This window comes from Phyllobates terribilis, unplaced genomic scaffold, assembly GCF_046119375.1.
Source record: "Phyllobates terribilis strain yellow unplaced genomic scaffold, ASM4611937v1 Scaffold_3__8_contigs__length_932513732, whole genome shotgun sequence".
Lineage (NCBI taxonomy): Eukaryota > Metazoa > Chordata > Amphibia > Anura > Dendrobatidae > Phyllobates > Phyllobates terribilis.
This window is the reverse complement of record NW_027362763.1, coordinates 672,018,335-672,045,849: the sequence shown is the minus strand read 5'-3', so window position 1 is coordinate 672,045,849 and position 27,515 is coordinate 672,018,335. Positions and strand designations below refer to the sequence as shown.

The window sequence follows — 27,515 nt, the reverse complement described above, 5'->3', positions numbered from 1 at the left end:
AATGATTTTATTTTTCTCCCAATCGCTTAATACATCAAAGAATAGAAAACTTGAGAAATATAAAGAGAAATTAAACAAAATGGGTTTCTAGGAGTCGGGGGCATTAAAAATGAATATGTGAGCGGCTCCCAGGGGCGGGAGGATCAGGCTCCTTACAGGCATCTTACTGATGATGAAAGGAGTCAGAGCGAGAGAAAACGGTGTCATGTCAGCGCCGGTATCTGTGGAGGATCAAAAGGAAAGTTTCTTAACTCCATCGACTGTAGAGTGGGGACTTATTGTACATATCCTAATTCATGAGGCTCCCACCCCAGAATAATTACCTTCCCTACAAACTGATATCATATGAACCATCCGCCAGACACCACTATATATCCTATATCTACACATCCCAGTGATATCATTTGTTTTAGGTCTAAAATACTTTTCTGATATATCATTTTCATCATTGATAAATGTTATAACTATGACTGCCTGCCGCTACCACTAGGGGGAGCTCCCTGTATACAGAGATACATGATAAGATGCTGTCTGCAGTCACCACTATAGGGAGCTCCCTATATACAGAGATACATGATAAGATTCTGTCTGCAGTAACCACTAGGGGGAGCTCCCTGTATACAGAGATTCATGATAGGATCCTGTATGCAGCCACCACTAGGGAGAGCTCTCTGTATACAGAGATATATGATAAGATTCTGTCTGCAGTCACCACTAGGGGGAGCTCCCTGTATACAGAGATTCATGATAGGATCCTGTATGCAGCCACCACTAGGGAGAGCTCTCTGTATACAGAGATGCATGATAAGATGCTGTCTGCAGTAACCACTAGGGGGAGCTCCCTGTATACAGAGATACATGACAAGATCCTGTCTGCAGTAACCACTAGGGGGAGCTCCCTGTATACAGAGATTCATGATAGGATCCTGTATGCAGCCACCACTAGGGAGAGCTCTCTGTATACAGAGATATATGATAAGATTCTGTCTGCAGTCACCACTAGGGGGAGCTCCCTGTATACAGAGATACATGGTCAGATTCTGTCTGCAGCCACCACTAGAGGGTTTATGCAGGGAGCTCCTCCTAGTGGTGGCTGCAGACAGAATCTTATCATATATCTCTGTATAAAGAGAGCTCCCCCTAGTGGTGGCTGCAGACAGGACCTTATCATGTATTTCTGTATACAGGGAGCTCCCCCAGGTGGTGGCTGCAGACAGGATCTTATCATGTAACTCTGTATACAGGTAGCTCCCCCTAGTGGTGGCTACAGACAGAATCTTATCATGTATCTCTGTATACAGGGAGCTCCCCCTAGTGGTGACTGCAGACAGAATCTTATCATGTATCTCTGTATACAGGGAGCTCCCTCTAGTGTTGACTGCAGACAGAATCTTATCATGTATTCCTGTATACAGGTAGCTCCCCTAGTGGTGGCTACAGACAGAATCTTATCATGTATCTCTGTATACAGGGAGCTCCCCCTAGTGGTGGCTTCAGACAGGATCTTATCATGTATCTCTGTATACAGGGAGCTCCCCCTAGTGGTGGCTGCAGACAGGATCTTATCATGTATCTCTGTATACAGGGAGCTCCCCCTACTGGTGGCTGCAGACAGGATCTTATCATGTATCTCTGTATACAGGGAGCTCCCCCTAGTGGTAGCTGAAGACAGTTCTTATCATGTATCTTTGTATACAGGGAGCTCCCCCTAGTGGTGGATGCAGACAGAATCTTATCATGTATCTCTGTATACAGGGAGCTCCCCCTAGTGGTTACTGCAGACAGACACTTCTTATCATGTATCTGCAATGAATATGTATTACACGGCTATAGAATATTACATCAGCTGACGATAGGGCCAATGTTGTAGATAGAGGAGGCCCCAGACAATTTCCCTTTTAGCCTGTTTTTCGTTACCCTCTTATGGACATCATGTCTCCTCATCCGCTCTGCATTAATGACAGTTAGATATTCAGCGCCAGTGTGTGACCTGAAACTCAGACGTCACCCCAGAAGCTGCAGAATAAATAAATCCAATTACTTTACAATTCAATAGAGAAGTCGAAGAAACAGATTGCACTGGGGTAAAAAGACTATTTCCTCTTAAAGTGCTACACCCAATTTTAGGACTGTCCATCTAACAGGCACATAATGGTACACAGTTCACTTTAAATAGGAAAAAATATTATTTCCCCTCCTACAAATCCTTAAAGGGGTTTTCTTCTTTGTTAGAAGAGTCCAATGATAATTAGACTGATCCCAAATAGTCTTCCTGCAAATGAAGCCTTCGGTGATCAACTGCGATTGGCGGGATAACCTGGCATTTTCCTATAGCGCCACCACAGGAGAAATGAAGAATTGCACACCCTAAAATAAAATCAAAGAGTAGGACCCCGAGGGTACTTGGAAATGCCAGATTCCCCTTTACTGGACATGATGGGCGCCTGCCCTTAAAACTTTGCTGCAAACTTAATTCCCCCCCACCCCCCTGGCAATGCTTCTGGGGGAAGTGATAAGCAAGGTATTATTCACCATTAAATATTTATTCTTGTATTTTGGTGCCTCCGTCTCGTCCCGCTGCCCACGTTAATTGTTAAATATTGCTTAATAATGGCCGGCGTTTATTGTAAGGAAGCGAGTTACTGCGCATTTTCCTGCTCTAATTATTTTTTGCTGTTAACAAGGGACGCGTTCTCTCGGATACAACGTTGCTTTATAATTAGTAAATTGGCCCGAGCAGATAATAAAGATACATGAATATTGAGAGATTGTTATTGCATTGTTCATTAAACGCTGCGGCTGGCAGCGGCACGAAGAGATCAGAGACAAAGGAATCAATGGTAATTACGGGGAGATGGCACCATTTACAGAACCGGAGAAGGCGGTAAACAGGCGGCAGAGCGCCTCCGCTGTCCTGAAATGGCGCAGAGGTCACCAGAAGTGATCTGCATTCACAGAATAGGGAGAATAGAGCAATATTAAGGAAAAGTGTGCGGTCATACCCCAGCTATTCCTCCTCACCCAGAGACCCAGAGGGGAAAATTCTGAGAATGAGTCACTTTTATGGACCTTTCTAAAATAAAGTTCAAAGGAAAACCCGGGCAAAGCCAACATAATACATTGTTACATCTAACAGTGTGTCCACTTGGCCTCTATTAAAGGGCTTGTCCAAGACTGTGCTATTGATGACCTATCCATACATGTGATCGGTGGGGGTCTGACACCCTCCCACCCCACCGATCAGCTGTTAGCAGGTCCTGCGATGGACAGACGTTTGCAAATGGGGGGAATTTATGGAAGGTTTTTTGGCATCGTGAAGTCACACAATTTGTTGCACGTTGGTGTCTCTGTAATCATGTGCGACTTTTGCTATTTTATGCAGCTCTCGCCACTTTTAAAAATTGGGTATAATCTGGGTGTTAGATGTGCAGGTAAGATTATTTTTCCACAAACCCCGATACTCGGTGCAAAATCAATAACAGTAAACACAATGAATAAAAATCACAAACTGCAAACTTAGTATTTCTGTGATTTGTACAAATACAGTGAACAAATTGATGGTGATCGGTAAATGGTGGTCAGCGGGGTCCTCTCTCTCCTGTAGAGTGTAATCTCTTATGGTCAGCAGGGTCCTCTCTCTCCTGTAGAGTGTAATCTCTTATGATCAGCGGGGTCCTCTCTCTCCTGTAGAGTGTAAGCTCTTATGGTCAGTGGGGTCCTCTCTCTCCTGTAGAGTGTAAGCTCTTATGGTCAGTGGGGTCCTCTCTCTCTCCTGTAGAGTGTAAGCTCTTATGGTCAGTGGGGTCCTCTCTCTCTCCTGTAGAGTGTAAGCTCTTATGGTCAGCAGGGTCCTCTCTGTCCTGTACAGTGTAATCTCTTATGGTCAGTGGGCTCCTCTCTCTCTCCTGTAGTGTGTAAGCTCTTATGGTCAGCGGGGTCCTCTCTCTCCTGTAGAGTGTAAGCTCTTATGGTCAGCGGGGTCCTCTCTCTCTCTCTCCTGTAGAGTGTAAGCTCTTATAGTCAGTGGGGTCCTCTCTCTCTTCTGTAGAGTGTAAGCTCTTATGGTCAGTGGGGTCCTCTCTCTCCTGTAGAGTGTAAGCTCTTATGGTCAGCAGGGTCCTCTCTCTCCTGTAAAGTGTAATCTCTTATGGTCAGTGGGCTCCTCTCTCTCTCTTGTAGAGTGTAAGCTCTTATGGTCAACGGGGTCCTCTCTCTCCTGTAGAGTGTAAGCTCTTATGGTCAGCGGGGTCCTCTCTCTACTGTAGAGTGTAAGCTCTTATGGTCAATGGGATTCTCTCTCTCCTGTAGAGTGTAAGCTCTTATGGTCAGTGGGGTCCTCTCTCTCCTGTAGAGTGTAATCTCTTATGGTCAGTGGGGTCCTCTCTCTCTCCTGTAGAGTGTAAGCTCTTGTGGTCAGTGGGTTCCTCTCTCTCTCTCCTGTAGAGTGTAATCTCTTATGGTCAGAGGCGTCCTCTCTGTCCTGAAAAGTGTAAGCTCTTATGGTCAGCGGGATCCTCTCTCTCTCCTGCAGAGTGTAAGCTCTTATGGTCAGCAGGGTCCTCTCTCTCTCCTGTAGAGTGTAAGCTCTTATGGTCAGCGGGGTCCTCTCTCTCTCCTGTAGAGTGTAAGCTCTTATGGTCAGTGGGGTCCTCTCTCTCTCCTGTAGAGTGTAAGCTCTTATGGTCAGTGGGGCCCTCTCTCTCTCCTGTAGCGTGTAAGCTCTTATGGTCAGCGAGGTCCATTCTCTCCTGTAAAGTGTAATCTCTTATGATCAGTGAGGTCCTCTCTCCTGTAGAGTGTAAGCTCTTATGGTCAGTGGGGTCCTCTCTCTCCTGTAGAGTGTAATCTCTTATGATCAGTGGGGTCCTCTCCTGTAGAGTGTAATCTCTTATGGTCAGCTTGGTCCTCTCTCTCCTGTAGAGTGTAAGCTCTTATGGTCAGCGGGGTCCTCTCTCTCCTGTAGAGTGTAATCTCTTATGATCAGCGGGGTCCTCTCTCTCCTGTAGAGTGTAAGCTCTTATGGTCAGCGGGGTCCTCTCTCTCTCTCTCTCCTGTAGAGTGTAAGCTCTTATGGTCAGTGGGGTCCTCTCTCTCTCCTGTAGAGTGTAAGCTCTTATGATCAGCGGGGTCCTCTCTCTCCTGTAGAGTGTAATCTCTTATGGTCAGTGGGCTCCTCTCTCTCTCCTGTAGAGTGTAAGCTCTTATGGTCAGCGGGGTTCTCTCTCTCCTGTAGAGTGTAAGCTCTTATGGTCAGCGGGGTCCTCTCTCTCCTGTAGAGTGTAAGCTCTTATGGTCAGTGGGGTCCTCTCTCCTGTAGAGTGTAAGCTCTTATGGTCAATGGGATTCTCTCTCTCCTGTAGAGTGTAATCTCTTATGGTCAATGGGATTCTCTCTCTCCTGTAGAGTGTAATCTCTTATGGTCAGTGGGGTCCTCTCCTGTAGAGTGTTAGCTCTTATGGTCAGCTTGGTCCTCTCTCTCCTGTAGAGTGTAATCTCTTATGATCAGCGGGGTCCTCTCTCTCCTGTAGAGTGTAAACTGTTATGGTCAGTGAGCTCCTCTCTCTCTCCTGTAGAGTGTAAGCTCTTATGGTCAGCGGGGTCCTCTCTCTCCTGTAGAGTATAATCTCTTATGGTCAGTGGGGTCCTCTCTCTCTCTCCTGTAGCGTGTAATCTCTTATGGTCAGCGAGGTCCTCTCTCTCCTGTAAAGTGTAATCTCCTATGATCATTGAGGTCCTCTCTCCTGTAGAGTGTAAGCTCTTATGGTCAGTGGGGTCCTCTTTCTCTCCTGTACAGTGTAAGCTCTTATGGTCAGCGGGTTCCTCTCTCTCCTGTAGAGTGTAAGCTCTTATGATTAGCAGGTTCCTCTCTCTCCTGTAGCGTGTAATCTCCTATGGTCAGAGGCGTCCTCTCTGTCCTGTAAAGTGTAAGCTCTTATGGTCAGTGGGATCCTCTCTCTCTCCTGTAGAGTGTAATCTCTTATGGTCAGTGGGCTCCTCTCTCTCTCCTGTAGAGTGTAAGCTCTTATGGTCAGCGGGGTCCTCTCTCTCTCCTGTAGAGTGTAATCTCTTATGGTCAGTGGGCTCCTCTCTCTCTCCTGTAGAGTGTATGCTCTTATGGTCAGCGGGGTCCTCTCTCTCCTGTAGAGTGTAAGCTCTTATGGTCAGCGGGGTCCTCTCTCCTGTAGAGTGTAATCTCTTATGGTCAATGGGATTCTCTCTCTCCTGTAGAGTGTAATCTCTTATGGTCAATGGGATTCTCTCTCTCCTGTAGAGTGTAATCTCTTATGGTCAGTGGGGTCCTCTCCTGTAGAGTGTTAGCTCTTATGGTCAGCTTGGTCCTCTCTCTCCTGTAGAGTGTAATCTCTTATGGTCAGCGGGGTCCTCTCTCTCCTGTAGAGTATAAACTGTTATGGTCAGTGAGCTCCTCTCTCTCTCCTGTAGAGTGTAAGCTCTTATGGTCAGCGGGGTCCTCTCTCTCCTGTAGCGTGTAATCTCTTATGGTCAGTGGGGTCCTCTCTCTCCTGTAGAGTGTAAGCTCTTATGGTCAGCGGGGTCCTCTCTCTCCTGTAGAGTATAAGCTCTTATGGTCAGTGGGGTCCTCTCTCTCTCCTGTAGAGTGTAAGCTCTTATGGTCAGCGAGGTCCTCTCTCTCTCCTGTAGAGTGTAAGCTCTTGTGGTCAGTGGGTTCCTCTCTCTCTCTCTCCTGTAGAGTGTAATCTCTTATGGTCAGTGGTGTCCCCTCTCTCCTGTAGAGTGTAAGCTCTTGTGGTCAGCAGGGTCCTCTCTCTCCTGTAGAGTGTAAGCTCTTATGATTAGCAGGTTCGTCTCTCTCCTGTAAAGTGTAAGCTATGGTCAGTGGGGTCCTCTCTCTCTCCTGTAGAGTATAAGCTCTTATGGTCAGTGGGGTCCTCTCTCTCTCCTGTAGCGTGTAATCTCTTATGGTCAGCGAGGTCCTCTCTCTCCTGTAAAGTGTAATCTCCTATGATCAGTGAGGTCCTCTCTCCTGTAGAGTGTAAGCTCTTATGGTCAGTGGGGTCCTCTTTCTCTCCTGTACAGTGTAAGCTCTTATGGTCAGCGGGTTCCTCTCTCTCCTGTAGAGTGTAAGCTCTTATGATTAGCAGGGTCCTCTCTCTCTCCTGTAGAGTGTAAGCTCCTATGGTCAGTGGGGTCCTCTCTCTCTCTCCTGTAGCGTGTAATCTCTTATGGTCAGCGAGGTCCTCTCTCTCCTGTAAAGTGTAATCTCCTATGATCATTGAGGTCCTCTCTCCTGTAGAGTGTAAGCTCTTATGGTCAGTGGGGTCCTCTTTCTCTCCTGTACAGTGTAAGCTCTTATGGTCAGCGGGTTCCTCTCTCTCCTGTAGAGTGTAAGCTCTTATGATTAGCAGGTTCCTCTCTCTTCTGTAGAGTATAATCTCCTATGGTCAGAGGCGTCCTCTCTGTCCTGTAAAGTGTAAGCTCTTATGGTCAGTGGGATCCTCTCTCTCTCCTGTAGAGTGTAAGCTCTTATGGTCAGCGGGGTACTCTCCTCCTGTAAAGTGTAATCTCTTATGGTCAGCGGGGTCCTCTCTCTCCTGTAAAGTGTAATCTCTTATGGTCAGCGGGGTCCTCTCTCTCCTGTACAGTGTAAGTGACGCACCCCTGGGCCTGTGTCGCGCAGCGTTGCGCACGCGGGAGCTTACCCGGAGCCGGATCTGTTGAGGGTTGTAGTCTCGTGGCGGTGACCCGGTCCGTGCCCAGGGAGTCAGACTAAGTGGCGCTGTATTAGCAGTAGATGTTGGACGACTACGCCACCCGTTGAATGCAGCTATCGAGCTGCCGCTGCAGGGCAGACCGCTGAGGCCGGTAGTAGGATTGTGCAGCGTGATAGTATCACCCCCAACGGGAGGGGTATGGCCTCAGGGCAGCCGACGTGGATGATGGGGGTAGTAGGAACCACTCAGAGACGATGCGGTGTAGTTCAGGGTCTTTACTGGTGATAAAGATAGACCCTCCCGGAGTACTGGCTAGCGATCGGGGCCTGGTCAGTCCTTGAGCAGATGGGATCTCCCCTGGCCAGGCGGGGTTGTAGGCCTCCCAAACTAACTGTACTCTTCTGGCTACCTTGCTAGAGGCGGGTATAAGTAGCCCACGTCCCTGAGTGTACCGTGTGGTGCTCACCCGTATGGCCGGTGACTCGGGGCCTTCTAGTAGCTTCCGCTCCACGACGGCGGTGCTGGTCCCATGCGTGTGACCGTGCCTTCGGGTTTCTTGGCCAGAGGACCTGGAATCCCCTGCCTGACGGATTCTGCTGCTGGGTAGGAGTTAGTCCCCACAGCCTCGGACTCCGGGTCCGGTAAGAAATCTTCTCAGTCAGGGCGAGCTCTGCAGCTGCCAGCCCCTGACTCCTTGTAACACTGCTCCCACAGAGCTCCTGTTGTTTCTTCCCATAGCTGCTTCTCTTCTCTGTCTCTACTTCTGGCATGGCCCAGGAGCTGGGCCCAGCCGGAGCCACAGCTCCCTGTCAGCCCTCCTGGCTGAACTCTCCCTCTGAACTCCCTAACCCTGCCTCAGCCCCAGGTTTATATAGGGGAAGTTCTTCCCCTCCCAGGACTGGGCAGGAGGTGTGGCATGCATAGGATTCCTGACCAAGAGACCTCCCACCTGCTCTCAGACATAACATTGCCGTTACTGTGGAAACCAGACCCCTGGGGTGCCACATAAGCTCTTAGCAGTTACTAGCTTTCCAATATAAAGATTTGTGCAAATTTATTCCCCGCTAATCAAATTTTTGGAGGCAAATTCAACAAAGCTGGTGAATTTCAATTTCAAAAGATTTGCTCATCTCTAAAAAATAAAAAAAAAATTTCCCGGTTGTAACTCAGAATACATTTTAATATAAATGTAACACTTACATATAGTGCCTTGAAAAAATATTCATACCCCGTGGCTTCAGAGGTTTGGGCGAGAACATTAGGGATCAAACAGTATCTTGAAAACCAAGGAACTCACCAGACAGGTCAGGGATAAAGTTGTGGAGAAGAGTAAATGAGGGTTAGGTTATAAAAAAATAGCTCAAGCTCTGAAAATCTCACAGAGCATTAATCCATCATCCAAAAATGTATGGCACACTGCAAACCTTACAAGACTTGGCCAAGTGCAGTCCGATTACCGCGTCACAGAGAATGGAGAACAGGGACAAATCATCTCCGCACCTGTGATACGATTCTCTCATGCAAGAGAATCGGATCACAAACTGACCTTCGCATAATTGGCCCGATTCTTTCATAAAAGAATAGACAGCCATGTGACCCGGCCTTAGTCGTATACTCCACAAATCTGGCCTTTATGGAAAAATGGCGAGAATAAAGACATTTTTGAAAAGCCATAAGAAGTCGCCATGTAGGGGACACAGTGAGCATGTGGAAGAAGGGGCTCTGGTCAGATGAGACCAAAGTAGAACTATTTGGGCTAAATACAAAACGCTATGTGTATGTAGCATCGGCGTCTCGGCCTCCTGCCGGGCAGAAAAACCGTTCCTCTCACCGCCGCGGTCCCGGTCCGGCGTCTTCCTGCTCCCCTGCTGCTGCTGTGTCGGGCACCGCGCGCAGCTTCCCGAGCACTGTGCTTAGGGCGCACGCACGCTCCCTCCCTCTTAAAGGGGCCGCATGCACTGTCCTAAAGAGACCCCGGCCAATGGCCGGAGGACTTCTCCTTTATAAGGCACCTCCTTTAAAATGGAGGTGCCTGTGCAAGGTTGTTGTTTGTGTGCTATCACTTTCCTCAGCTCTCAGGTCCCGCTGCCTGTCTGTCCTGCCCGCTAGTCTGTCTGTCAGTCCAGCCCGCCAGTCTGTCTAACAGTTCTGCCCACCAGTCTGTCTACAGCCATGCCCACCAGTCTGCTTACCTGGAGCACCTGTCAGTTACCTGCCGTGCCCGTCAGCCTGCCTACCTGGACACCTGCCAGTTACATGCCGTGCCGCCAGCCTGCCTACCCAGAGCACCTGCCAAGTAACCAGCCGTTTCCGCCAGCCTGCCTACCTGGAGCACCTGCAAAGTAACCTGCCGTGCCCGCCAGCTTGCCTACCCGGAGCACCTGTCTGGCTATCAGCCGTACCTGCCTGCTTATCTACCCGGACCACCCGCCAGCCTTCCTGCCGTGTTCATCCACTGTACGGGTCAGCTCCTGTCATCTGACCCGTGGGAGTCACCTGCTCTCACACAAGGTCAGTCCTAGAGTGGCACCTGGTTCACCTGCCCGGTCCCTCCCTGGTTCACGGAGTCGACTAAGCGGCTGTGTGACCTGGGTCGGTCCGAGTAGGCACTTAGTCACACCCCTCTGGTCCCTCCTTGCACTGAAGCACAGAGGTTCCACCACCCACACCCGTAACTGTGTAGAGGAAAACTAACACTCTACATCACCCTGAAAACACCATCCCCACCATCACACATGGTGGTGGCAGCATCCTGCTGTGGGCTTTTCTTCAGCAGGTACAGGGAAGCTGGTCAGAGGTGATGCGAAGATGGATGGAGCTAAATACAGGGCAATCCGGGAGGAAAACCTGTTAGAGGCTGTAAAAGACTTAAGTCCCAAAAATTTTTGTACATTCATCAATTCCAGAAAGAGAAAATCAGATGGTATTGACCCCTTAAAAGACAATAATTATAATATAATTATAGAGGATAAAGAAAAGGCTGAGATATTAAACAGACACTTTTCATCCGTGTTCACCAACAGTCTGTTACAGGAATCTTTCAACAGGGAAAAAAATCAAGTTCATCACCTGATATAACTAGTTTAACACAAAAAGAAGTACAACTGCGTCCGAACAAATTAAACATTGACAAATCCCCTGGACCAGATGGTATTCATCCACGAATACTGAGGGAATTGAGCTCAGTAATTAACAAACCGCTGTATCTCATTTTCTTAGACTCTCTTGTAACAGGTGTAGTGCCACAGGATTGGAGGATAGCCAATGTGGTACCGATTTTTAAGAAAGGTATGAAGTTGGATCCAGGTAACTACCGTCCAGTAAGTCTGAAGTCAGTAGTGTGCAAAGTTTTTGAGGGCATCATAAGAGATGACCTGCAGAGTTATATTGCAGAGAATAATATAATAAATGATAATCAGCATGGATTCATGAAGAATAGGTCGTGTCTACCAACATGTTGGGGTTTTACGAGGAGTTAAGTGCAAATCTGGATGTTTGTAATGCGGCTGATGAGATTTATATGGACTTTGCAAAGGCATTTGATCCTGTACCCTATAACAGCCTTATACTGAAGCTCCAGAAGCAAGGACTTGGGGGAACTACAGTGGTTGCCAAAAGTATTGGCACCCCTGCAATTCTGTCAGATAATACTCAGTTTCTTCCTGAAAATGATTGCAATCACAAATTATTTGGTATTATTATCTTCATTTAATTTGTCTTCAATGAAAAAACACAAAAAGAATTGTCCTAAAGCCAAATTGGATATAATTCCACACCAAACCTAAAAAAGGGGGTGGACAAAAGTATTGGCACTGTTTGAAAAATCATGTGATGCTTCTCTAATTGGTGTAATTAACAGCACCTGTAACTTACCTGTGGCACCTAACAGGTGTTGGCAATAACTAAATCACACTTGCAGCCAGTTAACATGGATTAAAGTTGACTCAACCTCTGTCCTGTGTCCTTGTGTGTACCACATTGAGCATGGAGAAAAGAAAGAAGACCAAAGAACTGTCTGAGGACTTGAGAAACCAAACTGTGAGGAAGCATGAGCAATCTCAAGGCTACAAGTCCATCTCCAAAGACCTGAATGTTCCTGTGTCTTCCGTGCACAGTGTCATCAAGAAGTGTAAAGCCCATGGCACTGTGGATAACCTCCCTAGATGTGGACGGAAAAGAAAAATTGACGAGAGATTTCAACGCAAGATTGTGCGGATGGTGGATAAAGAACCTCGACTAACATCCAAACAAGTTCAAGCTGCCCTGCAGTCCGAGGGTACAACAGTGTCAACCCGTACTATCTGTCGACGTCTGAATGAAAAGGGACTGTATGGTAGGATACCCAGGAAGACCCCACTTCTTACCCCGAGACATAAAAAAGCCAGGCTGGAGTTTGCCAAAACTTACCTGAGAAAGCATAAAACGTTTTGGAAGAATGTTCTCTGGTCAGATGAGACAAAAGTAGATGGGAAAAAGCATCAACATAGAGTGTACAGGAAAAAAAAAAAGAGGCATTCAAAGAAAAGAACACGGTCCCTACAGTCAAACATGGCGGAGGTTCCCTGATGTTTTGGGGTTGCTTTGCTACCTCTGGCACTGGACTGCTTGACCGTGTGCATGGCATTATGAAGTCTGAAGACTACCAACAAATTTTGCAGCATAATGTAGGGCCCAGTGTGAGAAAGCTGGGTCTCCCTCAGAGGTCATGGGTCTTCCAGCAGGACAATGACCCAAAACACACTTCCAAAAGCACTATAAAATGGTTTGAGAGAAAGCACTGGAGACTTCTAAGGTGGCCAGCAATGAGCCAGACCTGAATCCCATAGAACACCTGTGGAGAGATCTCAAAATGGCAGTTTGGAGAAGGCACCCTTCAAATATCAGGGACCTGGAGCAGTTTGCCAAAGAAGAATGGTCTACAATTCCAGCAGAGCATTGTAAGAAACTCATTGATGGTTACCGGAAGCGGTTGTTCGCAGTTATTTTGGCTAAAGGTTGTGCAACCAAGTATTAGGCTGAGGGTGCCAATACTTTTGTCCGGCCCTTTTTTTGAGTTTTGTGTGAAATGATCAATGATTTGATTTTTGCTTCATTCTCTTTTGTGTTTTTTCCTTGCAAGCAAATTAAATGAAGATAATAAGACCAAAGAATTTGTGATTGCAATCATTTTCAGGAAGAAACTGAGTATTATCTGACAGAATTGCAGGGGTGCCATTACTTTTGGCCACCACTGTAGATTATTACATGGGATGGAGGCCTCTCCTACATTACACGGGATGGAGGCCTCTCCTATATTACACGGGATGGAGGCCTCTCCTCTATTACACGGGATGGAGGCCTCTCCTATATTACACGGGATGGAGGCCTCTCCTCTATTACACGGGATGGAGGCCTCTCCTCTATTACACGGGATGGAGGCCTCTCCTCTATTACACGGGATGGAGGCCTCTCCTATATTACACGGGATGGAGGCCTTTCCTATATTACACGGGATGGAGGCCTCTCCTCTATTACACGGGATGGAGGCCTGTCTTATATTACACGGGATGGAGACCTCTCATATGATGAGAGGTTGGAAAAGTTGAGCTTGTTTAGCTTAGATTAACGACACCTCAGAGGGGATCTTTACATGTATAATATATGTGGGGTCAGTACAAAGGTCTAGCACATGACTTATTCCTTCCAAAGACCATTCTAAGGACCAGGGGGCTCATTACTGGTGGAAGAAAGGCGATTCCGGCACCTAAACAGGAAAGGGTTCTTTACAGTCAGAGCAGTCAGACTGTGGAATGCCGACCACAGGAGGTAGTGATGGCCGACACTATAACAGCTTTCAAAAAAGAGCTGGATGATTTCCTCAATACAGGTAACATTATGAGCTACTGTTAAATTACACAAAATGTTACCCCTATAGTAGTACTTTTGATCCTGGGTTCTAGGACTGATCGCCTTTTCTCGGGGTCAAGAAGGAATTTTTCCCCGTGATGCAAATTGGCTGAACGTGTCCTGGGGTTTTTGCCTTCTTCTGGATCAACAGATTTAGGTACAGGGATTTTAGTAATACCATTATTAGAATCACAAGAGTAATACAAAAGATAAAACTAATTAAAAAAATTATAAATGGGTTCATTTGTAATAGTAATAGTGCAGCAATAATAAAAATGGTAATAATAATAATAATACATTTGTGAGGCCGAGTCTCAGTAAGTTAGTGTAGTGTTAGTGTAGGGAGGACAATTGGGGGAGAAAGTTTGAACTTGATGGACCTAGGTCTTTATTCAACCTACATTACTATGTTACCGGGGTATAGGTTCACCTTCCAGCAAGACAACGACCCTAAACATCCAGCCAGAGCCACAATGGAGGGTTTAGATCAGAGAATATTCATTGTGTGAACGGCCCGGTCACAGTCCAGACCCAAATCCCAGAGAATCTGTGACAAGATGTGAAAACTGCTGATCACAGACGTCTCCATCCATTCTCACTGTGCGAGAGCGAGTGTGCGAAGAAGAAGGGGCAAAATGTCACCTCTAAATGTGCAAAGCTGGTAACAACAGACCCTAAAAGACTGCAGCAGTAACTGCAGCGAAAGGTGGTCCTACAAAGTATTGACTCAGGGGGGCTGAATACAAATGCAATGCACAATTTTCAGATTTTTTTTTGTTAAATATTTAAAAAACCTCGTATCATTTCCTTTACACTTCACAAATACTTGTTACTTTGTGTTCTGTTATCACATCAAATCAGGGTCGGCGTTAGGGAGTCTTGTACTTCAGAACCTTTGGTGACATCACGATCATGTGACTGATCATGTGACTGTGATGTCACCACAGATCCTGTACTGTGCGGGAATTTAGAAGAACTGAAGAAGGGACTGGTGTACAAGTGCATCTCACTAAATTAGAATATCATCAAAAAGTTAATTTATTTCAGTTCAAAAAGTGAAACTCCTATATTATATAGAATCATTACAGACAGAGTGATCTATTTCAATTGTTCATTTCTGTTAATGTTGATGTTTATGGCTTACAGCCAATGAAAACACAAAAGTCATTATCTCAGTAAATTAGAATAATTAACAACAAACACCTGCAAAGGCTTCCTAAGCGTTTAAAAAGGTCCCTTAGTCTGTTTCAGTAGGCTCCACAATCATGGGGAAGACTGCTGACTTGACAGATGTCCAGAAGGCAGTCATTGACACACTCCACAAGGAGGGTAAGCCACAAAAGGTCATTGCTAAAGAAGCTGGCTGTTTACAGAGTGTTATATCCAAGCATATTAATGGAAAGTTGAGTGGAAGGAAAAAGTGTGATAGAAAAAGGTGAACAAGCAACCGGGATAACCGCAGCCTTGAAAGGATTGCTAAGAAAAGGCCATTCAAAAATTTGGGTTAGATTCACAAGGAGTGGACTGCTGCTGGAGTCACTGCTTCAAGAGCCACCACACACAGACGTATCCAGGACATGGGCTACAAGTGTCGCATTCCTGGTGTCAAGCTGCTCATGACCAATAGACAACGCAAGTATACCTTCAACTTTATCCCATAAAAACCCTCCCTTTCGGAGAAGTCATTATGTTAGGCATTTGGGAAGGCACAGATGTCATATAGAAAATAAGTGACTCCGTGCTTAAATGCCAAAGAAACTCCTCACAGTGGTGAGTGATTTCTCATAATGGTGCAGAGTGCTGCCACCACTCTTTCCAGCAGAAAATATGGGGAGATAGGGACAAAGTTGAAGATATACTTGGGTACTTCACTTCTTAGAGCAGGAGACATTACCGGGGCACGACAGGATAGACTAGTCCAAGAAAGACAACTTCTGAATATGGACGGCTATCCCTGAGAAGTGTATACCAGTGAAATGGGTGAGATCCACAAATTTTCCTTCTTTTGATGTTTTTGAGCACCTTTTTGTTATTATGTACCGTATGTTATTTAACCATCAGGACATGATATGTGAAGAGGAGAAAAATCCATAATTAAAAGAGTTTAATATTATTGGTCCATATAACTTTAGACAGCCTGAGGTTAATAAAGATATATTTTGGATATGTTTGTCGGGTCTATGGCAATTGAGGTCATGAAGAATTTATAATAACGAGCAAAAGTCAAGTTTTAAGAGAATCCTCTAAGCTGTATTTGTGAATGGAGATTCTACAACGACTATCGGAAGTTGAATGAGGTCTCCAAGTTCGACGCATATCCCATACCATGCGTCGATGAGCTGATCGAGAGACTTGGGCCAGCAAGGTACATAACCACCTTGGATTTGACGAAGGGATATTGGCAGATCCCCATGGCACAGGGAGCCAAGGAGAAGACTGCGTTTTCTACGCCGGATGGATGCTTCCAGTATGTCCGGATGCCGTTTGGACTGTGGGGGGCCCCTGCAGCCTTCCAGAGAGCTATGGATCAAATCCTTGCTCCCCATAAGCAATACACCGCAGCGTACCTGGACAATATTGTTATCTTCAGCCCGGACTGGGAGAGTCATCTGGAAAAGGTCCAGGCGGTGTTTGATGCTCTAAGGAAGGTGGTGTTTTCAATAAACCAGAAGAAATGTGCCATGAGGAAAGAAGAAGCCAAATACCTGGGTTATGTAGTTGGTAGAGGCGAGATCAAACCCCAAATCAGTAAAGTGGAGGCAATCCAAACCTGGCCGAGACCGCTGTCAAAAAAACAAGTTAAAACCTTCCTGGGGATCGTGGGATACTACGGGAGGTTCATCCCAAACCTCGCCATGACTGCGGCACCCTGGAGTGACCTCCTTAAGGGGACAATATCAGCCATGGCCAAGTGGACTGCAGAGGCGGAGATGAAAGTGGCTCTGTGTATGCAACCAGAGCTGGTTGCCCCCAACTTTAAGAAAGAATTTGTACTCCAAACGGACGCCCCAGATGTCAGTTTGGGAGCAGTCCTTTCCCAGGAGATACACGGGGAGGAGCACCCTGTCCTCTGAGTAGTAAGCTGTCCTCATGTGAGAGGAATTATTCCGTCATAGAGAAGGAGTGCTTGGCCATAAAGTGGGCGGTGGACACGTTATGGTACTATCTGTTAGGACAGAAGTTTAGATTGGTATCCGACGATGCCACACTCAGATGGATGAGGGAAACAAAGGGAAAAAATGCCTGAGTCACCCCCTGGTTTTTAGCCCTACAAGATTTCAACTTCCATGTAGAGTATAGCGCAAGGAAGCTACATGGTAATGCCGATGTCCTCTCGAGAATCCCTTGTCTGATAGTAGAAAGTGCCAAGCCCCACGGCTTTAGGCAGAGGGGGGAGGTATGTAAGGTGGCTAATGATCGCATAGTCGATGGGAGGCATGTGTCACAGAGATGGCTGGCCTCTGTGATATAACCCAGAGTGTTTCTCTAGTGCACATAAGCACTAAGAGCATTGTTTGATGCACGTGGGACCGCGTTACGGGTAGTTTAGAGAGATGGGCGGGTCTAGCTACCCACACACCTCACCTCCGGGTGGGGTTAACAGCCTATATATTGGAGGCTGTTGTTTGGCACATGGTCTGTGTGTTTGGAGGGAGAAGGCCTCATGTGTGTGGTTGTCTTTAGACCGAGCCAGAATACTAGACGTTACACAGCCTGTGTGCCTACAGGACTGCCTAAGCAGAGACTTGCTCAAAGGACACTTTACTTTGTTTGCCTGAACTAAAGGCCCTTTGTTTTTTTTCTTTTTGCTTGCTGTTTATGGAGCAATAAACCGACATGGACTCTTAAAGGAACATGCTTCCTGTTTTCCTCCCGTCGCACCCAGATGAGTAAAACCCCTACAATAGTAATAATAATAATAATAGTATAATAATCTCCTGCACTTTTTGTTTTTCCTGCATGATACTTTGCAGCACGCTGTGTACGGGGGAGGGTTTATACATCACATTATCTTGTTATTTCCTCAGCTGATGCTCTAATGAATATACAATGTGCCAGACACAACACGTGAATATTTAGTTACAATCCTCAACATGTAAGGATAAGTGAAGCGATGACCTTCTATAATGATCAGTTGTATCCAGCCCACATCCTCCTAGTCCGGTCCGTTCTCCTCGCCACCATGGACGGAGCTTCATTCAGTAGTTTTGTTTTCCCTTCTGCATTCTATGTTTATCTCGATGTATCAGCAGAGATGAGCGAAGAGGTTTATAATCACACCTCATTCATCATCAGCTGGCAACAAAGCGTCCAAGTGCCCGACTAATTATATCACTGACCATTAAGAGCTCCCCAAGGCTGCCGAGAACACGATGTAGAGGCCAAGAGAACCGGAGCCGACGCCACGATATAATCACATTTATCTCCGCAGATTTATATATTCATTCATTTTAATTTATGAAATGGATCTTTTATGTGACTAATAAACCCAGAATAACCTGAGTACAAGTGACGAGAGTGGAAAAGGTGATAGCTGATGTATCACACATGTCACATGTTCTGCTACAACTCCAGACAGAGTCATTAAAGGAGATAATATTATAGTAGTTATATTCTTGTATATAGGATCAGTATTATAGTAGTTATATTTTTGTACATAGGGGGCAGTATTATAGTAGTTATATTCTTGTACATAGGGAGCAGTATTATAGTAGTTATATTCTTGTACATAGGATCAGTATTATAGTAGTTATATTCTTGTACATAGGGGCAGTATTATAGTAGTTATATTCTTGTACATAGGGAGCAGTATTATAGTAGTTATATTCTTGTACATAGGGGGCAGTATTATAGTAGTTATATTCTTGTACATAGGGGACAGTATTATAGTGGTTATATTCTTATACATAGGGGGCAGTATTATAGTAGTTATATTCTTGTACATAGGGATCAGTATTATAGCAGTTATATTCCTGTACATAGGGGCAGTATTATAGTAGTTATATTCTTGTACATAGGGGCAGTATTATAGTAGTTATATTCTTGTACATAGGGGCAGTATTATAGTAGTTATATTCTTGTACATAGGAGCAGTATTATAGTAGTTATATTCTTGTACATAGGGGACAGTATTATAGTGGTTATATTCTTGTACATAGGGGGCAGTATTATAGTAGTTATATTCTTGTACATAGGAGCAGTATTATAGTAGTTATATTCTTGTAAATAGGGGGCAGTATTATAGTAGTTATATTCCTGTACATAGGGGCAGTATTATAGTAGTTATATTCTTGTACATAGGGGCAGTATTATAGTAGTTATATTCTTGTACATAGGGGCAGTATTATAGTAGTTATATTCTTGTATATAGGGGGCAGTATTATAGTAGTTATATTCTTATACATGGGGGCAGTATTATAGTAGTTATATTCTTGTACATAGGGGCAGTATTATAGTAGTTATATTCTTGTACATAGGGGCAGTATTATAGTAGTTATATTCTTGTATATAGGGGGCAGTATTATAGTAGTTATATTCTTATACATGGGGGCAGTATTATAGTAGTTATATTCTTGTACATAGGGGGCAGTATTATAGTAGTTATATTCTTGTACATAGGAGCAGTATTATAGTAGTTATATTCTTGTACATAGGGGCAGTATTATAGTAGTTATATTCTTGTACATAGGAGCAGTATTATAGTAGTTATATTCTTGTACATAGTGGCAGTATTATAGTAGTTATATTCTTGTACATAGGAGCAGTATTATACTAGTTATATTCTTGTACATAGGGAGCAGTATTATAGTAGTTATATTCTTGTTTATAGGGAGCAGTATTATAGTAGTTATATTCTTGTACATAGGGGCATTATTATAGTAGTTATATTCTTGTACATAGGAGCAGTATTATAGTAGTTATATTCTTGTACATAGGGGCAGTATTATAGTAGTTATATTCTTGTACATAGGGGGCAGCATTATAGTAGTTATATTCTTGTACATAGGAGCAGTATTATAGTAGATATATTCTTGTATATAGGGGCAGTATTATAGTAGTTATATTCTTGTACATAGGAGCAGTATTATAGTAGTTATATTCCTGTACATAGGGGCAGTATTATAGTAGTTATATTCTTGTACATAGGGGGCAGTATTATAATAGTTATATTCTTGTACATAGGAGCAGTATTATAGTAGTTATATTCTTGTACATAGGGGACAGTATTATAGTAGTTAAATTCTTGTACATAGGGGACAGTATTATAGTAGTTATATTCTTGTACATAGGGTCAGTATTATAGTAGTTATATTCTTGTACATAGGGGGCAGTATTATAGTAGTTATATTCTTGTACATAGGGGCAGTATTATAGTAGTTATATTCTTGTACATAGGGGCAGTATTATAGTAGTTATATTCTTGTACATAGGGGCAGTATTATAGTAGTTATATTCTTGTACATAGGAGCAGTCTTATAGTAGTTATATTCTTGTACATAGGGGGCAGTATTATAGTAGTTATATTCTTGTACATAGGGGCAGTATTATAGTAGTTATATTCTTGTACATAGGGGCAGTATTATAGTAGTTATATTCTTGTACATAGGAGCAGTATTATAGTAGTTATATTCTTGTACATAGGAGCAGTCTTATAGTAGTTATATTCTTGTACATAGGAGCAGTATTATAGTAGTTATATTCTTGTACATAGGAGCAGTATTATAGCAGTTATATTCTTGTACGTAGGAGCAGTATTATAGTAGTTATATTCTTGTGCATAGGGGGCAGTATTATAATAGTTATATTCTTGTACATAGGGGGCAGTATTATAATAGTTATATTCTTATACATAGGGGCAGTATTATAGTAGTAATATTCTTGTACATAGGGGGCAGTATTATAGTAGTTATATTCTTGTAAATAGGAGCAGTATTATAGCAGTTATATTCTTGTACATAGGAGCAGCATTATAGTAGTTATATTCTTGTACTTAGGGGCAGTATTATAGTAGTTATATTCTTGTACATAGGGGGCAGTATTATAGTAGTTATATTCTTGTACATAGGAGCAGTATTATAGTAGTTATATTCTTGTACATATGGGCAGTATTATAGTAGTAATATTCTTGTACATAGGGGGCAGTATTATAGTAGTAATATTCTTGTACATAGGGGGCAGTATTATAGTAGTAATATTCTTGCACATAGGGGGCAGTATTATAGTAGTTATATTCTTCCACATAGGGGCAGTATTATAGCAGTTATATTCTTGTACATAGGGGGCAGTATTAAAGTAGTTATATTCTGGTACATAGGGGACAGTATTATAGTAGTTATATTCCTGTACATAGGAGTAGTATTATAGTAGTTATATTCTTGAACATAGGAGTAGTATTATAGTAGTTATATTCTTGTACATAGGAGCAGTATTATAGTAGTTATATTCTTGTACATAGGGGGCAGTATTATAGTAGTTATATTCTTATACAGAGGGAGCAGTATTATAGTAGTTATATTCTTGTACATAGGAGCAGTATTATAGTAGTTAAATTCTTGTACATAGGAGTAGTATTATAGTAGTTATATTCTTGTACATAGGGGCAGTATTATAGTAGTTATATTCTTGTACATAGGAGCAGTATTATAGTAGTTATATTCTTGTACATAGGAGCAGTATTATAGTAGTTATATTCTTGTACATAGTAGCAGTATTATAGTAGTTATATTCTTGTACATAGGTGCAGTATTATAGTAGTTATATTCTTGTACATAGGAGTAGTATTATAGTAGTTATATTCTTGTACATAGGAGCAGTATTATAGTAGTTATATTCTTGTACATAGGGGGCAGTATTATAGTAGTTATATTCTTGTACATAGGAGCAGTATTATAGTAGTTATATTCTTGTACATAGGAGCAGTATTATAGTAGTTATATTCTTGTACATAGGAGCAGTATTATAGTAGTTATATTCTTGTACATAGGAGTAGTATTATAGTAGTTATATTCTTGTACATAGGAGCAGTATTATAGTAGTTATATTCTTGTACATAGGGGGCAGTATTATAGTAGTTATATTCTTGTACATAGGGGCAGTATTATAGTAGTTACATTCTTGTACATAGGGGGCAGTATTATAGTAATTATATTCTTGTACATAGGAGTAGTATTATAGTAGTTATAGTCTTGTACATAGGAGCAGTATTATAGTAGTTATATTCTTGTACATAGGAGTAGTGTTATAGTAGTTATATTCTTGTACATAGGAGCAGTATTATAGTAGTTATATTCTTGTACATAGGAGTAGTATTATAGTAGTTATAGTCTTGTACATAGGAGCAGTATTATAGTAGTTATATTCTTGTACATAGGAGTAGTATTATAGTAGTTATATTCTTGTACATAGGAGCAGTATTATAGTAGTTATATTCTTGTACATAGGGGGCAGTATTATAGTAGTTATATTCTTATACAGAGGGAGCAGTATTATAGTAGTTATATTCTTGTACATAGGGGGCAGTATTATAGTAGTTATATTCTTATACAGAGGGAGCAGTATTATAGTAGTTATATTCTTGTACATAGGAGCAGTATTATAGTAGTTATATTCTTGTACATAGGAGCAGTATTATAGTAGTTATATTCTTGTACATAGGAGTAGTATTATAGTAGTTATATTCTTGTACATAGGAGTAGTATTATAGTAGTTATATTCTTGTACATAGGAGCAGTATTATAGTAGTTATATTCTTGTACATAGGAGCAGTATTATAGTAGTTATATTCTTGTACATAGGAGCAGTATTGTAGTAGTTATATTCTTGTACATAGGAGTAGTATTATAGTAGTTATATTCTTGTACATAGGAGCAGTATTATAGTAGTTATATTCTTGTACATAGGGGGCAGTATTATAGTAGTTATATTCTTGTACATAGGGGGCAGTATTATAGTAGTTATATTCTTGTACATAGGGGGCAGTATTATAGTAGTTATATTCTTGTACATAGGAGTAGTATTATAGTAGTTATATTCTTGTACATAGGAGCAGTATTATAGTAGTTATATTCTTGTACATAGGGGGCAGTATTATAGTAGTTATATTCTTGTACATAGGGGGCAGTATTATAGTAGTTATATTCTTGTACATAGGGGGCAGTATTATAGTAATTATATTCTTGTACATAGGAGTAGTATTATAGTAGTTATATTCTTGTACATAGGAGCAGTATTATAGTAGTTATATTCTTGTACATAGGGGCAGTATTATAGTAGTTATACTCTTGTACATAGGGGGCAGTATTATAGTAGTTATATTCTTGTACATAGGGGGCAGTATTATAGTAGTTATATTCTTGTACATAGGGGCAGTATTATAGTAGTTATATTCTTGTACATAGGGGGCAGTATTATAGTAGTTATATTCTTGTACATAGGAGTAGTATTATAGTAGTTATATTCTTGTACATAGGAGCAGTATTATAGTAGTTATATTCTTATACAGAAGGAGCAGTATTATAGTAATTATATTCTTGTACATAGGGGCAGTATTATAGTAGTTATATTCTTATACAGAGGGAGCAGTATTATAGTAGTTATATTCTTGTACATAGGGGGCAGTATTATAGTAGTTATATTCTTGTACATAGGAGCAGTATTATAGTAGTTATATTCTTATACAGAGGGAGCAGTATTATAGTAGTTATATTCTTGTACATAGGGGGCAGTATTATAGTAGTTATATTCTTATACAGAGGGAGCAGTATTATAGTAGTTATATTATTGTACATAGGAGCAGTATTATAGTGGTTATATTCTTGTACATAGGAGCAGTATTATAGTAGTTATATTCTTGTACATAGGAGTAGTATTATAGTAGTTATATTCTTGTACATAGGAGCAGTATTATAGTAGTTATATTCTTGTACATAGGAGCAGTATTATAGTAGTTATATTCTTGTACATAGTAGCAGTATTATAGTAGTTATATTCTTGTACATAGGAGCAGTATTATAGTAGTTATATTCTTGTACATAGGAGTAGTATTATAGTAGTTATATTCTTGTACATAGGAGCAGTATTATAGTAGTTATATTCTTGTACATAGGGGGCAGTATTATAGTAGTTATATTCTTGTACATAGGGGCAGTATTATAGCAGTTATATTCTTGTACATAGGAGTAGTATTATAGTAGTTATATTCTTGTACATAGGGGCAGTATTATAGTAGTTATATTCTTGTACATAGGGGGCAGTATTATAGTAGTTATATTCTTGTACATAGGGGCAGTGTTATAGTAGTTATATTCTTGTACATAGGGGGCAGTATTATAGTAGTTATATTCTTGTACATAGGAGTAGTATTATAGTAGTTATAGTCTTGTACATAGGAGCAGTATTATAGTAGTTATATTCTTGTACATAGGAGCAGTATTATAGTAGTTATATTCTTGTACATAGGGGCAGTATTATAGTAGTTATATTCTTGTACATAGGGGCAGTATTATAGTAGTTATATTCTTGTACATAGGAGCAGTATTATAGTAGTTATATTCCTGTACATAGTAGCAGTATTATAGTAGTTATATTCTTGTACATAGTAGCAGTATTATAGTAGTTATATTCTTGTACATAGGAGCAGTATTATAGTAGTTATATTCCTGTACATAGGAGCAGTATTATAGTAGTTATATTCTTGTACATAGGAGCAGTATTATAGTAGTTATATTCTTGTACATAGGGGCAGTATTTTAGTAGTTATATTCTTGCACATAGGGGGCAGTATTATAGTAGTTATATTCTTGTACATAGGAGCAGTATTAGAATACTGTATATACTGCGCTATTTCTTACAGTTCTCTGGGAATGTAGGGTCACATTTTCTTATTTCAGGGTAATGTTCCTGTGACATCTCTCCAGTTCAGGGTTAGTGTCCTGTGGATTACTTTTCTTCTTTTCTCTTTGGCAGGAAACCCCCCTGGAGTTAAAATGACTCTTGACGGATCCTTTCATTGTCGAAGTGGAATGGAAATTAATCTGTCTCAAGTCTGCAATTTCATCCCTGACTGTGAAGAACGGGAGGACGAGGGTGATCTGTGTCGTGAGTGTCTCCTATAATATTCCACCTGTATATTCAGCCTCCATGTTTCCCTTTCCTTATAGTAATATACAGGACGGTACCTATTGTTTTAGGCATTGTGGCACTATTATTAAATGACTTCATTTACGGATTGATTATTTTGCTGTTATATGTTGGCACTTTTTGTGTACTGTATGGCGGCAGTATCTCACTCTAGCGGTAGTACACATAGGTTTATCATTTAATTTAGGGTGAAGGATAAGATTTAGACCTTGATTCACCATTATTTTTATTCATTTTTTCTTAGCATATTTCATGATGGGTTTTATGTCATTTTTCCATTATTTTTTTCTGTCTTTGATTTTGCTCTTTAATGTGGGTTTTCCTTATCCCGATGTTTTGAGAAGTCGCTACATTTTTGCACAGTTGAAGACTAAAGTGCAATATTTTAAGTGTTCTCTATAAGAATAAGGCATCATTTTACTCAAGGCAAAAAAAAAAGAGTCTTTTAGCCAAAAATTCTGCAAAAGTAATTGGTCAGTTTATGAATTTTTGCAAAAGGTCGTCTAGAGAGAAATAAGGCGAGACTGAAAAATGAATTAAAAAGATACATTATAGCCGACGTTTCCTTACAATATATTAAGGCAGCGGGGACACATCATGTGTGAGTTGTGCATTATGTGGCGGGTTTACACTATGGATACAATTGAATCGCCTGCGCTGTGACGGCCGGAGGACGACAATTGCAGATCTGAAGATCATTTCCTATAAACTAACGAGCAAAAATCAAGAAAGTGCAGAAATTACGGACACCCGACATAAAGCAAGAACTGAAGTATGGTTTACTGTCCGCGCAGAGCCTGGGGTTCACTTACTTATAGACAGCGCGGAGTCGTTACATTCTGGTTCCATCCTCAGAACTTCTTTTGTCACTTTATTGAGATTGTCACCGATCCTGTCCAGGTGTCGCAGGTCTGCTGCTCGGTACATGGGGGTCACATAACGCAATCTCTTTCCCTCCGGCTCCAGGTCACCTACCCCCAGGATTCTACTGCAGGTTTGAGGACGGCAGCTGTGGGTGGGCGCTGGACCCCAAAACATCGGACTGGAGGATTGGAGCCCTGGAGGGGTCTGGAGGTGAGTGATCTACAGGGAGAAGCGCAACGTACAGAGAAGACACCAGGGGATGAGATACACCGCTCAGCAGAGAGGATTAGATACACCGCTCAGCAGAGAGGATTAGATACACCGCTCAGCAGAGAGGATTAGATACACCGCTCAGCAGAGAGGATTAGATACACCGCTCAGCAGAGAGGATTAGATACACCGCTCAGCAGATAGGATTAGACACACCGCTCAGCAGAGAGGATTAGATACACAGCTCAGCAGAGAGGATTAGATACACCGCTCAGCAGAGAGGATTAGATACACCGCTCAGCAGATAGGATTAGACACACCGCTCAGCAGAGAGGATTAGACACACCGCTCAGCAGAGAGGATTAGATACACCGCTCAGCAGAGAGGATTAGATACACCGCTCAGCAGAGAGGATTAGATACACCGCCTAGCAGAGAGGATTAGATACACCGCTCAGCAGAGAGGATTAGATACATCGCTCAGCAGAGAGTATCACACATGAGAGGATTAGATACAGAAGCTCAGGAGACAGTATCACACAGGAGAGGATTAGATACAGAAGCTCAGGAGACAGTATCACACAGGAGAGGATTAGATACAGAAGCTCAGGAGACAGTATCACACAGGAGAGGATTCGATACAGAAGCTCAGGAGACAGTATCACACAGGAGAGGATTAGATACAGAAGCTCAGGAGACAGTATCACAGGATAGGATTAGATACAGAAGCTCAGGAGACGGTATCACAGGATAGGATTAGATACAGACGCTCAGGATACAGTATCACAGGATAGGATTAGATACAGAAGCTCAGGAGACGGTATCACAGGATAGGATTAGATACAGAAGCTCAGGAGACGGTATCACAGGATAGGATTAGATACAGAAGCTCAGGATACAGTATCACAGGATAGGATTAGATACAGAAGCTCAGGAGACGGTATCACAGGATAGGATTAGATACAGAAGCTCAGGATACAGTATCACACAGGATAGGCTTAGAAATACCAGTTAAATAGACAGTGTCACTCATGATATACTTAGATACATTGGTATCGTATCTGATAGCAGGCTTAAATACCTTAGCTTATAGTATTACACCACTTTGGTTTTGATACATTAATTTAGTATCATATATGACAGGTTTAAATACAGTGATATCACACAAGGTAGGTTTAGATACCCTGGTATCACATGATATGTTTAGCTACTTTATCTCATTTTGTCACACACAATAATACACTGGTATCACACAGACTTGCTTAGATACACTGCTATCACAGAGGCTAGGCTTAGATGCACTGGTATCACAAAGGCTATGCTTAGATACACTGGTATCATAGAGGCTAGGCTTAGATACACTGGTATCACACAGGCTAGGCTTAGATACACTGGTATCACAAAGGCTAGGCTTAGATACACGGGTATCACACAGGCTAGGCTTAGATACACTGGTATCACAGAGGCTAGGCTTAGATGCACTTGTATCACACAGGCTAGGCTTAGATACACTGGTATCACACATGCTAGTCTTGGATAAACTGGTATCACACAGGCTCGGCTTAGATACAGTGGTATCACTCGGGATCGGTTTGTGACCTCCAGCAGATTCTTCCTTCATCTCTTCCAGCTCCGGAGTCTTTTCTGCTTTATCTCTTCTCTTCTGTCTCATATAGCAGGGTCAGGATGTTATTATAGGGGGTCAGGACGTTATTATAGGGGGTCA

The 27,515-nt window shown here is 42.4% G+C and overlaps 1 protein-coding gene across 1 annotated transcript in view; it reads left to right on the top strand.

Moving 5' to 3' along the window:
- ALK (ALK receptor tyrosine kinase) overlaps positions 1 to 27,515 on the top strand; it is a 1,279,208-nt gene that overhangs the window by 1,022,586 nt on the left and 229,107 nt on the right. The window contains exons 6-7 of the mRNA XM_073671793.1: positions 24,543 to 24,674; positions 25,683 to 25,790. Coding sequence (XP_073527894.1) covers positions 24,543 to 24,674; positions 25,683 to 25,790 — 240 coding nt within the window. The remainder of the gene's footprint in view (positions 1 to 24,542; positions 24,675 to 25,682; positions 25,791 to 27,515) is intronic.